This window comes from Trichosurus vulpecula, chromosome 6 (assembly GCF_011100635.1).
Source record: "Trichosurus vulpecula isolate mTriVul1 chromosome 6, mTriVul1.pri, whole genome shotgun sequence".
NCBI lineage: Eukaryota > Metazoa > Chordata > Mammalia > Diprotodontia > Phalangeridae > Trichosurus > Trichosurus vulpecula.
The window spans coordinates 52,086,393-52,105,097 of NC_050578.1; the positions used below are offsets into that span (position 1 = coordinate 52,086,393).

Genomic DNA, 18,705 nt, shown 5'->3' on the forward strand with positions numbered 1-18,705 from the left:
AAAATATTCTTTGCAAAAAAATAAAAATAAAATGACCTCTAGAAGGAAAAAATTTTTAAAGGTGCAACTGAAAGACCACCTTCTCCATGAAGCCTTTTATGCTTCCCTCTTAGACTCCACTTTTGTCCCCTTATTTTGCATATCTCAAATACACTGATCATGTATTGTTATGTATTATGGCTATCTATACATATATGTTGAATTGAGTTGAAAGGGAGTACCTCAGAAAACATGGTACCACTGGAAACTGATGTGGCCTGGTAAATCAAGCTAGCATAATCCAGGGTAGAAAGTATCCTGTTCTTTTTCTTTCTTTCTTTTTCTTTTTTTCTTCCTGTTGCTCAAAGTAGCAGTACTATCATTGAGGTTAAAGAATCTTGTCACTGGAATGTTCTCTCATCCTCATTCTTTCGTCATTTGTTTGCTCCATCCTTACTGGACAGCTCTAATTAGATGTCTCATATGCATCTCAGATTCAATGTGTGCAAAAAGGAACTCATTTCATTTCCCCCAAAACACATTCTTCCAAAACACCTTGTTTGATTATGCTTGAAGTTTCTCCCTCCCACAGTCCACATATCCATTCATTGCCAAATCTTGTCAGTTCTCTTGCCACAGCATCTCTTGTATATATTCCCTCTTCACTTATATAGCTTCTAACCTTTCAGCCTTCCACACCTCTCCTCTGGAATAGCTCACTAGTTGGTCTTTCCACCTTGAGTGTCTTCTTTATTTAATTCATTCTCTCCTTCAGTCATTTATCAGTTGTGTCCGACTCTTTGTGACCTCATTTGGAGTTTTCTTGGCAAAGATACTGGAGTAGTTTCTCATGTCCTTCCCCAGCTCATTTTACAGATGAGGAAACTGAGGCAAACAGAGTTAAGTCACTTGCCTAGAGTCACACAGCTAGTAAGTGTCCAAGGCCAAATTTGAACTTAGGAAGATGAGTCTTCCTAACTCCAGGCCTGGTACTTTATCCACTGTGCCATCTACCTGCCCAATTAATTCTTTACACATCTGCAAATTATGTTCCCTAAATACGGATTTGACCATGTCAGTCATACTAAAAAAAAAACCCTTAATTACTCCCTTTAAATCTTTAAAAACTCTGGCTTCCTCTAGGATTAAAAAAAAATGTTAGCCTGGCATTTAAAGTTTCCTACTCAACATGCCTTCCATCTACCATTCCAATCTTATTTCCTATCACTTACCTTTATACACTCTCTCTTCTGGTTCCACTGGTGTGCTAGCTATTACCTGTTTATGATATTCTTGTGCCTTTTCACAAGTGGGACTTCATGTCTGCAATGTGCTTCCCTCTCACCTCTGCCTTAGAGAATCTCAAGCTTCTTTCAAAGCACATTTCAGTTGCCACCCCTTACATTAGGCATTTCTTGATCCCTTGATCCCTTGAAACTACTTTGTATTGCTTTATATTAAGTTTGTAAATCATGTACATTTTGTTTCCTTCCATTAAAATGTAAGCATTTTGAGGCTAGGGACTGGTTACATTTGGTCATTGTAATCCAGTATGTAGCATAATGCCTTTCTCATGATAGGAACCTCATAAATGTGTGTTGACTTGAATATTAGACTTTTATCAGAGATAGTTGGTATAAAGGTTGTTGTTCTTGTTGTTTTGTGTCAGCTACTTCTTTTCTTATTCCAGTTACATTGACTCTGTGCAAAAGCTTTTGTGGTAGGTAGTAAAAATTTTATAAATAGATATACATATATATGTGTGTTCCCCCCTTTCTTTCCCTGTTTATGAATAGTCTCTCAAATATTAAAGATACCACCTTTTATTCCCACCCTTATTTGTTTTCACTGAGGTCTTTATGTTAAAATTGTTTGTCTACTTGGGTATTATTTTGGCAAATGGCATAAGATATTGACCAAATTCTTAACCAAATGTCTTTCAAGCTTTCCCAGAAATTCTTGTAGCATAGAGAGAGCCTTTTCCCTAGTAGTTTACATGACTATATCCTATTACAGACTAACAGAATAAGAAAAAAAGAAAAGAAACAGAGTGTTGATAGAGAGTTACAAAAATATAAAATACCCAGATCGACAAAATCATGGAGAATGTAAACAACCAAATCTCAAAAAGAGAAATTAAGAAAGTCATAAATGCTCTCCTCATAAAGTAAAACCTATTTAGGTAGATTTATAAATGGATTTAAAGAGCAATTAACCCTTTATCATATAATCTGTTTACAAAAATAGAAAAAGAATGTATGTTACCTCCCTCTATAAAATAAATATCATGCAGAAACCAAAACCTAGAAGAGCTAAAGGAGAGAAATCAAACTATAAACAATAATTTATTTGTTAATATTGATATAAAAGTATCAAAGTGTTTGCCAAGAGGTCATATAGCAATAGATTTTAAAATATTCATTATGATCAAGTTGCATTTACACCAACAATCTGAGGACATTTCAGTTTTCAGAAAACTAAAAATATAATAAATCATGTTAATAACAAGCAAAATTAAAGAATAAACTGATTGTTTCAATAGATTTAGAAGATTTGGCAAAACATGACACCCATTTATGTTTAAAATGGTAAAAAACATAGGACTAGCAGGACCTTTCCTTACTAAGATCAAAAGTATCTGTCCAAAAATAAGATATAACATATTTATAACACAGAAGCACTAGAAATTTTCCCAGTAAGATAAAGGAAAGATTTCTATCATCTAAACCAGGCCTGCACAACCTGTGGCCCATGGGATGCTTACAGCCTGCTGGCCTGCCAAAGGATTTTGGGTGGCCTGCCAAAAATGTAGAGGATGTTTTCTTAAACATTTTTGGAGGGCCACAGGTTGTGCAGGACTGATCTAAACTACTACTTATACAGTAAGGAATTTCTAGCTGTGACAACAAAATAAAAGAAATTATTAGAGATTATAATCATAAGCAAAAGTGGCAGTGGAAAGAGTGATGGATGTCATGTTAGAGGACCTGGGTTCAATTTCTAACTTACCAGCAGTGTGACCTTGGACAAGTCATTTGTCTGGAAAAAATATTCTGGACTTTAATTTTTTAACTGTAAAATGAGTTCGACTTGTTAACTTCCAAGATCCCTTGAAGGCCTCAAAGATTTCCTTTTTGGATTTTTCTGTGTAATTATCAGATAAATATTTTTTAAGATTGACATACTCTTCATTTTATATAGCATGATGCAATGACTTTCTTTGTCTCTCAATATTTTCTGGTATTCAGCTTTGTCTTACATGATTAAAGACACTCCTACTTTTTGTAATTTTAATGTAGCATCACAAATCTTTGACTACTCTTGCATTATCAATTTATTTAGATCTTTTTGAATTAATGTTTCCAATAGCATATTTTTGGATTCTCCTTTTCAGTTCGTTATTTAGTTCTTTTGCATTCTGTTGGGTAGTGTGGCCCATTTGTATCTTGTTTTATCATGAGTTTGTCTTGTCTTAAGTCAATCTCCTGAAAGGGTTTCTGCATTTTCTTCTTATTAATTCTGTTATCAATCCAAACATAACATAACAGTAACATTCTAAACACAGTTTCTCTCTTCTGCATTAATAATTGTAATTTATAATTATACATAGCTTTAATTCGAGCTTGACATCAAGCCATTTGTCAACTGCCAACCCTAACAATCATTCTCCTAGCTTTCTAAGTTCACTTTTATCTGGCTCTTAAAGAGACGAGAAAAGTGTCCATAGTTTCTGTAAGATAAATATTTGAAGCAAAAGTTACATTCAACTTTGTCATTGCCTCTTTCAGTCCACAAAATTGACAGCCTCATAGGAGTACCCCCTTATATTTCACTTTTTTTTATCAGTTCTAGACAGTTTGATTTCCTGAAATAAGTATCCAGAATTTTCTTTTCTAATTTATCTAGGATATCAGGAATTCCAGTATTACTGCTTTATAAACTATCTTCCACATCTATCACTTGGATATATGTGCTTTGAGAAAGTTTGGATAATTCTTGTGGGGAGTGGGAGAGGAGGGAGAGCTGGAAAATAATTTCATTGCTTTGCGTTATTCCTAATTCCATTTTCCTTTATACTAAGTCTGCTTTTCATTGCTTCTGTAGATTTTTGAGTTTTTTATATTCTAAAATCTTGTATATTCTTAATTCCTATTTCTTTTTGTCTCTTAATTCTCACTTAATTATATAATTTTCTACCTTCTTCACAATCTTTTATTTGTCTTGTGATTTCCATAGCATTTTCAGTTCTTGTTTAATTTCTTCAAATGTCAGCAAACAACATCTCTATGGACGTCTTCCAGGATTTCATTTTATATTCCTTATATCTGGTACGTTAGCTAATTTACTTATTCTACAGTTAAGAAGGCCTTTGTTTGAATCCTCCTTTATTACACATTAGTTGGATGACCCTGGGCAATCTGCATAGTCTCTCTCAGTCTCAGTTTCTCCACTTGTAAATAATAAAAGCATCTACTTTACATGGCCATCATGAGGATAAAATAAGAACACGTAAAGTGCTTTGCAGACTTTAAAGCACTATCTAAATGTTAGCTAAATCTTTCAAGTTTCATTGACAATCCTTTTCTTTTTTATTTTACTCCTTATTTTGGTTGGTCTTTGTTAAATTCTAGTCGACTCTTTTGGGTGTTTCTATTTGCTTGTGTGTGCATGATTGTGTGTCGTATGTCATTTATTTTGTAGAGGACTCAGGTGAGTGGGATTGAGGATAAGACCCTATGCTTTTTAGATTCACCGATCTCATAATGATTGCAGGAATAGCTGATATGTTGGATGGCAGAATTGGGATCTCGAAAGTCCTTACTGGGTTAGAACAATAGGCCATAACAAATAAGATGCAATTAAACAGTGATGAAAGTAAAACTTTTTACACTTAGGTTTGAAAGGACAACTTGGCTAGATAGCAGTTCTGACAGAGGTCTGGACTACGCTCAATAGTATGAGACAACAAGCGTGATATGGCAGCCAAAAAAAGCCAATATAATCTTAGTCAACAAGCATTTATTAAGCATTTGCTATGTGCCAGGCACAGTGCCAAGCACCAGGAATATAAATACAAATACAAATAAAAAGACAGTCCCTGCCCTTAAGGAGCTTATAGTCTAATGGGAGAATAAAACAGATAAAAGAAAACTGAAAGGGGGTTGTAGAATGGAGATGGGGGAGTGGGTTAAGAAAGGGATATTCTGGGAGCAACCAACCAATCAGAGGAAGGGGCATTATGAAACTTCAAGTGGAGGAGGCTGATGTTTCAGTGGTACTCCAAAACAGGTCCTCAGTAGCCGTAAGTTTATGGCTCAGGTAATTATGATTCTTGTATCTTTGGTTAGACCGGCAAAAGCCATGCAGACACGGTCATTAAGAGCATGGTTCTTTCCTTTCGAGGCTTGGCACCAGACATTTTCTCTACCTCAGGCCTAATTGTATCAGTGCCTCCAATTGCCACCATCATTAGACTCTTCTTTACCACCTCTTGTGCATGTTCCACTTGGGAGAGGTACCTGTCTGGGGAGACGAAGGTGATGTTCTACTCTAGTTAGATCATAGCCAAAGCATTACATTCAATTCTGGGTAACACATTTTAGGAAGGATATTGAATCAGTATTTTACAGAGCTACAGAATATCTAAAGTATTAAAATTATGTCATATTAGCCTGGGAGCTAGGATACCCAGGTTCTGAACTTTTTTCTCCCCCTACTAACTAGCTGTGTGACAAATTGCTCCACCTCTCTGTTTCCCAGTTCCTCATCTGTAAAATGAGGGGGGGTGGGGCTGGACTAGATGACCTCTACGGTCCCTTCCAATTCTAAATATATGATCTCAAGTGCCAGGACTAGGACTTGAGCTATTGCCTTTTTTTGTTGAATAGAGTTGCTGTCTGACTGTATATCTGTAAGACCAGGGAAAGGATTTCTGTATAACTTAGATCTGCTGGGCTTACTGTTGAAGACTTTATAATATTTGAGAAAACTACATGGGTTCAGTAAAAAGTTTAAACCAAAATCTGTTTAATTAGAGATGGGGAGAGTGGAAAGAATCATTCCCTTAAGGTGCATTGTCTAAACTGGGTATCCCAGGAATGTGAATATGCAGGGCATGGAGCTCACAGAATAAAATCTGTGAAAGGCCAATGGGTACTGATCATTGACTTTTCCTTTTTATTTTTTTTAACTACAAAAACTCATGAGCCAATCTCCAAAGTTCAGATATCAAGTATTTGATGTTAAAGCACTAAGGTGACTCACATTGTTTTGGTTAACAAGGGAAGTACAACATTTTAACAAGTGTCTTGACCCATTAATATGTCCTCAAGGCACTTTGATTCTATGAAAGGTATTGTGAGGCACCCCTTTTTCATTTGTTTTGAATTCATATAGCTTTTCATCATTGTTCTTTCTAAAGTCTTTAAAAAAATCTTTTTTTTCCAGGGGGAAGGCAGGGCAATTGGGGTTAAGTGACTTGCCCAAGGTCACACAACTCGTGTTTCAAGTGTCTGAGGCTGGATTTGAACTCAGATCCTCCTGACTGCAAGGCTGGTGCTCTACTTACTGTGCCACTTAGCTGCCCCTAAAAAAATCTTTTGTATGGCTTAGGGAGATAGTAGCCTGGCATAGTAGATAGAGAGCTGGCTTCAGAGTCTGGAAGACGTGGGTTCACATATTGGCTGGGTGACCTGGGGCACGTGACCTGACCACTCAGAGGCTTGGGCCTGAAGTTTTAGAGAAGGCACCAATTGACACGGTAGTAGATGATCCTTACTTGCAGTTCTCTGCTGTGGTTTAAAAAAGAAGATTGAACAGTTCCAAATCCTTTTATAGACTCTTCCAACATTTGTCTAATGCTGAAATTCTTTTCTGAAGGTTCGTGCTTGTGGCGAGATTATCCAGGTGAAGATTCTTGGAATTCTGGCCCTTATTGACCAAAATGAGACAGATTGGAAGTTAATTGCTATTAGTGTGGATGACCCAGAAGCCTCCAAGTTCCATAGTAAGTCTTATACCATTTCAGGAAAGTGAACCAACCTATCAGGGTGGGATAGAAGTTCTGGGAGCTGAAACGGGACCTTTATTGCATGAAGCTTATTTAATTAAGAGTCAGACTTGTGTAGTCTGACTTTATTATCTCTGTATTAAATGAAATAGGCATTGTAATGAGATGGTGTCTGATTTGTGTCATAGTGATGGGAGATGCAGGAGGGAAAAGGATGCAGGCAGCCAAATGATATTTTGGACATAATGTATGTGCTCTGTGTTAGTGGCCTAGTTCCTCAGGATTTATAGCTTTTAAGAGGTCAGAGTGCTTTAAGAATTGAAGGAGAAGTGTGATACTCTAATTGCTCATGGGAATTTTTAAAGTTCTTAGGGCAGTTTTGGAAAATAGTATTGGCATATTAGCCCACCCATGAAATTTCCCTCTTTTCTGGGTAAAGGGGAAAAGGATACTGTACAAGTGGGAAGGGGGAGAACAATGTAAGGAAAGAATATCAGAAGACCCTTAGCATTATTCTTGCTAAGATGTACCTTCAGGGCTGAGCAGGACGTGGAAGGACTCTGTCCACAACATATCTCTTTGTCTGTGAAGACAAACAGGGTCCTGTACTCAAAACTGATGATCCAGTTTTCGTTTTCTGGACTTCTGCCTTCTCTTGTTACTCCTTTCCTCTTCATTTCTTTTTTTAATATCTTTTTTTTGATGGAGAAGGCAGGGCAGTTGGGGTTAAGTGACTTGCCCAAAGTCACACAGCTAATAAGTGTGTCATGTGTCTGAGGCCGGATTTGAACTCAGGTCCTTCTGAATCCAGGGCTGGTGCTCTACTCACTGAGCCACCTAGCTGCCCCTTCCTCCTCTTTCAATACCAACCCTTTCCCCACCTTTAGGAACCAGGTGTCCTATGGCTCCGGGTGTGCCTTGTCATGGTCTGCCAAAGCGGCACATGCTGGAGAGCCATGAATTACTACGACGCCAGTTTTCCCAGTGCGGTAGCAGTTCCTCAGACAAGTGACTGGAAATCAAGGCAAATGACGTGAGCTGGTTCCTTTTGTACACTGAACCAGGTATCTTGCTCCGTGAGGACACTGTGGTAGGAATGAGGAGAGACTGCTGGGTTTGTAGTTGGGAGGTGCCTAGGCTTGAATCCTTCTCCAAAATGTGCAAGATTGTGGGACTTAGAGCAAGCCATTTAGCTTCACATTAAGTATTTCTGAAGTACCCATTTTGTACTAGGCACTATGCGAGGTGCTGGGCAGACAAAGACAATGAAATAGCCCCTGCCCCCAAGGAGCTTACATTCTGTTGGGGAGGTGACATGGAAGCAAAAATAAGATTGTGTAAAATCTACACAAATTAAGACAAGGTCAGTTTTTTGCAGGGGGAGGGAGTTCATTGACAGCTGGGAACAGGAATCAAAAAGAGCTTTGTGTGGAAGGTATCCTTTGAGCAGAGTTTTGAAGGAAATGTGGGGATTTCAGAAGCAGAGGTGAGGTGGGAGAATGTGAGGGACAGTTTGACCCAGCTATCCACATGGCAAAAACCAAGTGAATGAAGGGAGTTTGTGGTCCAAACTTTGGTGTGCTACCTGCGGAACTGGTTCATCAGCATATGTATCTTGGGCAGACCCTACAGAGAAACAACAGATTGCTTTTGGGAAATTCCTTTTACTGAGCTCAATCTTCTCTGAGAGAAAGGGCCATCTTTTTAGCAGCAGTATTCCTCCAGTTACTATTGTTGTATTATTATTGTATGACTGTTAGTTATAGCAGTCAAAAATCATTTATTAAGTGCCTACTATGTGCTAGCCACTGTGCTAAGCACTAGGGATGCAAAAGGAGTCAAAAATAGCCCTTTCTTTCAAGGTATTCACAATATCATAGGAGAAACAACATGCAAACAGCTTTGAACAAATAAGCCATATACAGGATGACTTGGGGGTAGTCTCAGAGGGAGAGCAGTAGTATTAAGGAGGAGCATGCAAGAAAGATTTCTTGCAGAAGGTGAGATTTTAACTGACAGGCAGAGAAAATGCACAGTAGGGAGATAATGTGCCATGTGCAAGAAATGGCAAGAAGGCTAGTGTCTGAACTGTAGAGTATGTGGAGGGGAGGAAGATGTAAGAAGACTGTAAAATTGGGAAGGGGCAGAGTTAAGAATGGATTCAAACTCCAAACAGAAGATTTTCTGTTTGATCTGGGAGGTAATAGGGAACCACTGTAGCTTATTGAATAGGGTCAGGACAGCCTTAGGAAGATCATTTTGACAGTTGAGTGGAGGGTGGACTGGAGTGGGGAGAGCCTTGAAGCAGGGATCCCCACCAGTAGGGTACTGCAGTAGTTAGCATGAAGTGTCCTGTACTAAGGCGGGGGCCATGTCAGAGGAGAGAAAGGAGAGAGAGATTACAGAGGTAGAATGAACAGAATTGGCCATTGATTGGATATGAGGGATGAGAGAGAGTGAGGAGTTGGTGATGACACCTAGACTGCAAGCCTGAGTGACTGAGAGGATCATGGTGCTCTTGATAATAATCAAGAACTTAGAAAAGGGGGAGGCCTTAGGAAGTGGGAGAAAGACAAATAATTCCATTGTGGATATGTTGAGTTTAAAATGTGTATCAGATATCCAATTTGAGATTTTCAGTAATAGGCAGTTGGAGATGTGGTACTGGAGGTCAGTAGAGGTTAGGGCTGGATAAATAGATCTGAGAATCATCTGCGTAGGGATAATAATTGAATCAATAGGGCTGATGAGATTTTCAAGCAAAATAGTATGAAAGGAGAAGAGAAAAGCATCCAGGACATGGGGGCCATGGTTATTGACTATGTCATGGATAAATATCCAGCAAAGATTACCGAGGAGTGTTCAGATAGGTAGGAGGAGAACCAGGAGAAGGCAGCGTCATGACAACTCAAGGAGAAGAGAGTTTCAAGGAAAAGAGAACAATCAACAGTGTCAGAGGTGGCAGAGAGGTCAATAAGGTTGAGGATTAAGAAAAGGCAATTAGATTTAGCAATTGAGAGATCATGGACAACTTTGGAGAGAGCTGTTTCAGTTTAGCGATGATGTCAGAAGCCAGACTACAAAGAGTTAGGAAAGAGAGTTGAAAAGAGTGATAAGAAATGAAGAAGAGGGGAAGAGAGGAAGGGAGTTCTTGGCTAATGGCCTTAGTTTTTTCAGCGAAATATGAAGTAAGGTTTTTAGCTAAGTGGGTGATGTAGGGGATCCAGAGGAGTTCTGAGGGGGGATGAAAATGTTTGGAAAATCTGTACTATTGAGTGGAAAGAATAGTGAATCAGTTACAGTGTAAAAGTATTGTCTTGCTACACTGAGAACCTTGTGGAAATTACCAGTGTGGCAATTGGACTCTCCATCATGTCTCTTGCGACCAGCTGACCCTTTCTTGTAATATAGATCTTTGATGATGTCTTCCTATATGCTGTTTGCCATATACCAGTCATCATTGCTGCAGTCGTGTATCTTTCTGTTTTTCTTTGGAGAATCTACAGTTTGGGTGCCTATGATATGTTGTCCTAAGATTCATTGTCATAGGGGTTCATAGCTTTAGAGATGGAAGGATATCATAAGTCATCTATGAACATCTAAGTACAATGCCTTCAATTTATCAGTGTAGAAAGAGAGACCCAGAGAGGACAATTGACTTGCCTCCAGTTCCAGAAGCAGAAAATGACAGAACACGCTGGCTGGCCCCCATGCCTGAAAGTCACTCTCTTATTCACCTCTTGGAAGCTCTCTTTTCCTTTAAGATGCAGCTCATACATCATCTTCTTCATGAAGTCTTCCTTGATTGCCCTAATTGCTACTGTTCTCCTTCCCAAACTACACTTCATTTAACTGCCTTGTGTTTGTTAGATTTGTATTGATCTACAAATGCATTTGTTGTCTCCTTCATTAGAATGTAAGCTCATTGAGAATAGGGATTGCACTTGTGACCTCATTGCCTAGTACAGTGCCTGTTACACAGGCAAGGCTTAATCAATGCTTATTGATTGACTTGATACCATTGGTATTAAACGGTTTTTTACAGCAATGAACTTAGGACTATTCAAAACACTGAAAAGTTTCCAAAATTTGATCTGTCCTGTTTCCCATATTTAATTCTGGGTCCAGTTTATTCTGTCTGCAGCATGTATCCAAGCATTCTTCCATTTCCTCCCTCCCTCTCTCTATGTTTTTCCCTCTCTTCCTCCTCCCTTCCCTCTATCTTCTTTCTCTCCCTCTCTCCTCCTCACATATGTATATGTATGTGACATGTATATGCATACCTATGTGTATACATAGATGTGTGTACATACCTATAGATCTACATATCTATTTGTCTATATCTATATCTGTATCTATATGACAACCTCAGTGTGGTATCATGTCATAATGTGCATTTAATGTGTTTTTCTACTTTTTTTAGTGTATGTAGTTAAATTAATTTAATATTATTAATATCACTGAAGAGGCTTTGTTGTATTTTAGAGATTATTTTTATGATTTGTACAGTGAAAATAGGAGCATTTGGAGAACTTTCCCCAGACCTTCTCCTTGGATTAGAAGTAGGCTGTCTTCCATGACAGGGACAAACATGCCAATGAAGTCTTTAATTCTCTGTTATGCTTTGTTGTTAATTCTCAGTGGCATCTTTCAACAGTTATCTCTGTGGTCACAGCTGTCATCGAATCTTATATTTTTAATACATGCTTGCAAACCACCTGATGTGAGGGAAGCCTTTAAAATAGTGTTATAGTTTACTTACTCAGTCCAGACCAATGTAATTCAACAGGCATTTATAACTTGTCTATTCCATTATGCTGGAAACTGACGATACAGAGGCAAAATAAAAATGAGTTTCTGCCCCAGGGAGTGTCTGCTTTACTGGGAGATTATAATGGGGACACAGAGAAGTGCTATACATGACAATTGGAGGAGAGAAAGAACACTAAGTAGGAGTGCCAGGTAGGTCTTCCCAGAGGTAGCATGCCAGCTGAATGGTGAAGGAAGCTAGGACTTGTAAGAGGTCAAGGTGAGGAGGGGGAATGGCTTGCAGGGATTGAGGACAGTCTGCAGAGGCAGAGAGGTGGGGTTGGAAGCTTGAGGGGGTGAGACTTCCACTAGGGTCGTCTAGCTGATAGGTAGAGTATGCAAAGGAGAGTCATGTGAAATATGTGTGGAAAGATTAGTCCAGAATTTAAATGATAATGAAGCCACTCAAGGTTCTCGAGCAGGGCAGTAGTAGCGTGGTTAGACTTATGCTTTAGGAAGCACATTGAATCATAAAAAATGTCCATATGGAATGGGACATTATCATAGTGTCCTCCTCCCCACCAAACATACCCCATCCTTGTGGGGTAGAGAGAGTAGTCAGGGAGCAGGCTCCCACAGGAGGGGCATAGCCCTGGACACTTCCAGGTCTGCCCAGCCCTTAGCTGAAGCTAGGATCCAGCTTACAGACTTCCTTCATTCACATTTTTTCTAAATTAGCAGAGTCAGTTCACCATAGAGATCCACTGTGGGCATGGTGTTGGGATTGGGGTGTGAGGAGGCATAACATTTTGGTTTGGCTCTGAACACCAGCCTAGCCCTTCTTGTGGATCACCCAAGCTCCAGGTGTCACCCGAACCCATGGGTGGGGGTGAGAAATGTGGGCTGTGGGAGATTGACTTCCCCTGGCAGACTCTTGCTATCGTATTTGCGGTCTTCTCTCTGAGTCTCTACATTTCTGTGCCTCTCTCTGGGTCTCTGTCTCTCTCTGCCAAGCCTATATAACCTACATAATTATGTTCATTTAAGTGAAATGAAAGCGTGACATAGCTCAACTGTAGCAATGAATAAAAAGATTGCCAACGTGCTTGTAAAGTGGTTTGTTTCTTCTTTATAGGACCTATGATTTCATCAATGCAGGAAACTCCTTGTGAGGAAGCTGCCTCTTGGGAGGAAGCATGTGTAGTAGAGAGAGAACTGGATTAGGAGTCTGACCACCTACCATCCCCACTTACTACCTGTATAACCTTGGGCAAGCCAAGGTGGCCATTAGGATCTCAAAGGCCCTTCCCAGCTTTAAGATCCTTCCATGGTTTGAGCTAAGGCTCAGATGCTTGTTGATTACCTGAAGAGGCAGGGATGAGGAGTGGGCTCCAGATATGGGTGGCCAATCAGTGCAAGGGCAAAGAAATGGGAGATGGAATGCTATTTATGAGGAACAAAAAATAGGGCAGTTTAGCTGGGATTTAGAGTGTATAATGGAGAATAATATGTGATCATCCTGGAAAGCCAGGCTAGAGCCAGATTGTGAATGGCTTTGAATGCTCAGCAGGGAGTCTGTTTTGTCTTAGAGCCTGTCTTAGGGAGGCACAGAAGCTTTTTGAGCAGGGATATAACTTAGTCGGACTTGTGCTTTAGGACTATCCCATTGGCAGCTATGTGGAAGAGGGGAGGGAGACTTGAGGTAGAGAAGCTAAGTAGAAGGCTATTGCAGTATTCTAGATAAGGGTTCATGAGGACTAGAGCTAGGGTGGCTGTGGTATGAGTGGGGAGAGGGGGACAGATGGGAGAAATCAATGAATAAGCACTGATTAAATGTTTACCGTATGCAAGGTACTGTGCTGAGTGCTGGGAATGCAAAGAAAGTAAAAACCACAAAATGGTACCTACCTTCAAGGAACTTACATTCTAATAGAGGGGACCTGTTGAAGAGGTAGAATTGACAAGACTTGGCAATTGATTAGATATGTGAGGTGAGGGAGAGTAAAGTCAGTGATTAGCATTCTAGTTGTGAACCTTGGTTAAAAAAACAAACCCAGAGTGGATTGTGGGAAATGATGAGTTCTGCTTTTAGACACAATGACCTTGAGGTGCTTGTGGGATATCCACTTGGAAATGTCTACAAGGCAGATGATAATGAAGGATTAAAAGTCAGAAGAGAGAGTGTGGGGCTGGACATAGAAGAATTGGAGTAATCTGCACAGAAGGGAAGCTAGGTGGTACAGTGGATAGAGCACTGGGCTTGGGATCAGGAAGATGCATCTTCCTGAGTTCAAATCTGGCCTCAGGCACTTACTATCTGTGTGACCCCAGGTAAGTCACTTAGCCCCATTTGCTTCAGTTCCTCATCTGTAAAATGGGCTGAAGAAGGAAACGACAAACTATTCCAGTCCCCTTGCCAAGAAAACCCCAAAGTGGGGTCGTGAAGAGTTGCATACAACTGCAGCAAAACCACAGATGGTGATTAAGTCCATGGGGGCTAATGAGATCACTGGAAAAGAGAGCATAAAAAGAAAAATGAAGTTCCAGGACAGAGCTATGGAGTATACCTATGTTTCACTGACGAGCCAGCAAAGGAGACCATGAAAGAGCGGTTAGGAAGGTGGGAGAAGCCTGAAAGAGAGATAGAATATCCATGAGGAGAAGGTGGCGAACCCCTGTCAAATGAGAGAGCAAGGATTTGGAATGAGAAAAGGACATTGGCTGTGGCTATAAGAGCTCATTGGCAATGGGTAGCAAAAATCCAGTGATTTGGAATCCAAGGACTGGAGTCTGAATCCTGCTTATGCTACTTCCTGTTTGTCCATCACTTGGGCAGTTGAAGTCTGAGCCTCCTTCATCATTTGTAAAGTTAAGCAGTTGGATTCGATGATCTCTTAAGATGTCTTCCAAGATCTAAATCCGATGACCTGGGTGACAGAGCTCAAACCAAGTTCTTGGCAGACTAATTTTCTGATTATTTGCATTTTGCTGTTTCATGGGGTAAAGCTGCTCATGATCATTTCTTAATTTCCTCTATAATATTTTACCATGAGCTCCCAGCCTAAATGAAAGGGCTGTTTCCCTCCTTTGCAAGGGGATTGTCTCTGACTTGAGGTAATTTCTGGGGACTTTTGGCTTCTTTGCAGCTTTTTTTTTGCCTAATAATACTTCCTAAGAAAGGGTGATAGTTTCTTTACTTTTGTCTTTCATGTTTAAAAGGTGACAGCTTATTAACTAGGTTGAATTAGAGATGTTGTAATCACACGTAGTGTCTTTTTCCTTCCTTTATCCTTCCTTCTAATTTGGTATTTATTCAGATCTTTGCTTCAACCTAGTCAGTGATTTCACTGTATTCAGACAGCATATTGTGAAGAGACTTATGTATAACTCGCTGTTTCTTCTCCATTAAGACATAGTTTCGTTTCTTCTGATGTTTTTAGGTACTTGACACATCCAGCACCTTCCCAACTTTCTTATTTTTTGTGTTTGTTTTGGGGGAACAAAATTTATTGCTATGTTTTGTTTTGACAGACATGCTTCTTAACAAATATCCAAACAAATGCCTTTACAAAGTAAATAGCAATTCCCCTCCCCCATGAGATTATCAATTAACAGTAGAAATGAGAGATGCACACTTTAACAGTGTGGCACTGACATTGACTTTTTTTTTAAATGACCAGTTTTGTTGTTTCTCCATGTTATCTTTATTTGCAATGTAAATAGAAGAAAAACAAAACAATCTAAACTTAATGTTATAAAATTTTAATGGCTAAGGTTGGTCCGGAATAAGAGATATAAGAAAGTACCTCCTCGAATTCTTTGCAGAGGTGGGAGACTATCAGTTTGGAATATTGCATATGTTAGACTTTTTTGATTTGTTGGTAAGTTGTATTGAGCAGTTTTTTTCCCCTTTTTTAAATTTGTTGTAAGGAGTGGCTTCCCTGTGACAGGATGAGGAGAGGGCTATCTTGGGAATTGTAGTTGATTTGAAAAAATATATCCATAAATTTTTTAAAAATTAGAGCTGTCAGAAATTATAATTGACTTTGTTGGAGGTATGATGGGTTTCCCCTCCATAAAAACCTTCAACCAAAGGTTGGATTACCAGTAGTCAAGCTTTTCTCAGCTCTGGGTTTGACCAGTTGGTCTCTCAGGTGTTTTCTAACCTTGAAGTTGTATGATCCTTCATTGTGAGACAACCAAATGTTCTATGAAATGATGTTTCTTCCTTCCTTTGGCTGCAAAATCTAACCAAGCCTACCAGATCTTTTATTTGCTTTTCCAAAAGAGAATCTCTGAGCCAGTCTTTCATTTTGCTCCAGCTTTTTATGTCTTCTGGTTTGATTTATCAAGAGTATGTCAATATAGATACGGTTCATTTCCTCTAGTACTGTGTCAGTGGGAGGTCATTGGACAAAAAATATATGATGAGTGCCAACAATTATATTAATGTTTTTAAAAGGTTTGTGAGGTAGGTGATTATTAGTGCCCTTTGCTGCCCCCCCCCCCCTTTTTTTACTACTCTACTGTGGTCACTGCAGAAATGAAAGGGGAATTGTATAAAATATGGGGTGAATATGACTTTTATATTTAATATGGTCTTTTGTGGGAGATTTTTAAAAAATTTTTAATAAATTTACTTATGCGGTTAGGAGTGATCTAGTCCGATCCCCTTATTCTGCAAATGAGGGAAACTGAGGTCTTGAAAGATAAAAGTAACTTTTCCTAAGGTCGCACAATTACTTAGTGGTGGAACCACAACAAGAACCTAGTTTCCCTAAGTCCTATCTTAGTGCAGTTTGTATTATATGGATTCTAGAGGTGAGCATCTCAGCTAGGATCCATTTAAGTATGAAGATTGTATCAGTCATTTAGAAAACAAGGGCTAGGAATCAGATGCTTTTGTTATATGCATAGAATCATTTGTGAATGTGAAAGTCCCATTCCTTTTCATTCATTCTTTCAACAAATTATTTCCAAGTGGAGAGCTATATCTTGGTGTTCCTTAGTCACAAATCAGGCCACACAAAATACTCTGTGCATTTGTTTGAACTTGAACGTATTTTATGACAAAGTTGAGACTCCTCCTAGGTAGGGACAGGCAGTTCTGTTAAAATGACAATGCAACTCAAAAACTTAACATTATTGTCAGAAAATGAAACAAAAACATTAGGTGACTTAGAAAAAATAATATGTTTGTGGGGTACATTTCAAAACACTGGTCACATTATGATTATCTGTATTCTGTGTAGCAATAGGCTGGGTGTAGCTGGTAGGTAATTTATTTCCTTTTTATTAATTCATATTCTTAGTAGAAGATGGGTAAAAAGCAAAAAACAACAATAAAGGGAAAAAAAACCCTCCCACTCAAACAAACCATCTTATTTGCGGTGTTTAGCAGGTAATCTCATTTGCTTTGAAAATAAACATTCTGGCAGATGGAGCCAATATGGGGGATTAGAGGCAGTAACCCAGCTGAACTCTCTCAACATTCCCCTCCAAACTTTAATATAACACTTCAAATCCTGTTTTGGAGTGTCAGAACCAACAAAAGGTCAGGGTGAGACATTTTTCCAGCTTAAGAAAACTCAATAGGTTGGCAAGAGAAGGCTGTGACGCTGGGATGTTGACTTGTCCAGAGAGCACACATACAGTGGCAAGAATGGTTGTAGCAGCAGCTTCAGGAGCTCTTAGCCGAGAGACAGTAAGGAGGTCAGAAAGAGACTACATGGGGTCTGTTCTTGGCCCTGGGTTCAGTTAACACTGTTTGGCAACTCTATTGCCCATATGCAGTTCTAGATCTCATTTCTAGGGTCAAGAGGAACCCTTGTCAGTCAGTCACAAGGGAGCAGAGACCCTGGTTTCAGAGACAAGAAGAGTGCTAGCATTTGCACTAGCAGGGGAGCAGGGGACTTGGTCACAGTTCCAACAGCCAAGAATAGAGCTAATGCTTGTGGTTGCAGGGGAGCAGAGACCACAGCAGAGACCAGGAGAGCAGTGATCACACTTCCTGCATCACACAGCCTTTGAAGGACTGCAGATTTGTAGACCCCCAGAACTAGCTCTGAAAACAACAGCATGAAGAAGCCTAAAGCTTGGGACACTGCTCTTCACACCCAGGTGAACAGAGCCCAACCTTAACCAAGACACAAAATGAGACAAAGACAATGTAAAAACAGCTACAAGTAAAGCCTCAAAAAAAAAAAAAAAGCTGATTGGACACAAGCCCAACAAGAATTTTGGGAAGCAGTAAAGAAACAAACAAATTAAAGGCACAAACAAAAATTGAAGTAAATAACACCTTAAAAAACCAGAATTGGCCCCCTCAAAAAAAAAAAAAAGAACAAAAGAAAAAAACAGAATTGGCCCAATGGTAAAAGAAGCATAAAAATTCACTGAAGAAATGAACTTCTTAAAAAATGGAATAGGCCAAATAGAAAAGGAGGTACAAAAATTCGCTAAAGAAAAGAACTCCTTAAAAAGCAGAATTGTTCAAATGTAAAAAGAGGTACAAAAGTACACTTAAGAAATAATTCCTTAAAAATTAGAATTGGGCAAGTGGAAGCTAATGACTTTAAGAGACATCAAGAAACAACAAAACAAAGACAAAAGAAGGAAAAAAGAAATAAATACGAAATATAAGAAAAACAGCTAACCTAGAGAATAGATTGAGGAGAATTAATTTAAGAATTGTTGACTACCTGAAAGCCATGATCAAAAAAAGAGCCTAGATATCATTTTTCAAGAAATTACCAAGAAAAAAACTGCCTCAATATCTTAGGTGCAGAGGGTAAGATAGAAATTGAAAGACTCCACTGACCACCTTCTGAAAGAGAGACCAAAGTAAAAACTCCCAGAAGTATTATAGCCAAATTCCAGAGCTCCCAGGTCAAGGAGAAAATGTTGCAAACAGGCAGAAAGAAACAATTCAAAAATCTTGGAGCCAGTCAGAATCACAGATGATTTAG

At 39.2% G+C, this 18,705-nt stretch overlaps 1 protein-coding gene across 2 annotated transcripts in view; it reads left to right on the top strand.

The window, feature by feature from the left end:
- Window positions 1-18,705, top strand: part of PPA2 (inorganic pyrophosphatase 2) — a 125,722-nt gene that overhangs the window by 52,437 nt on the left and 54,580 nt on the right. For both annotated transcript variants that reach the window (XM_036762889.1, XM_036762890.1), the window contains one exon: window positions 6,859-6,985. In XM_036762889.1, coding sequence (XP_036618784.1) covers window positions 6,859-6,985 — 127 coding nt within the window. The remainder of the gene's footprint in view (window positions 1-6,858; window positions 6,986-18,705) is intronic.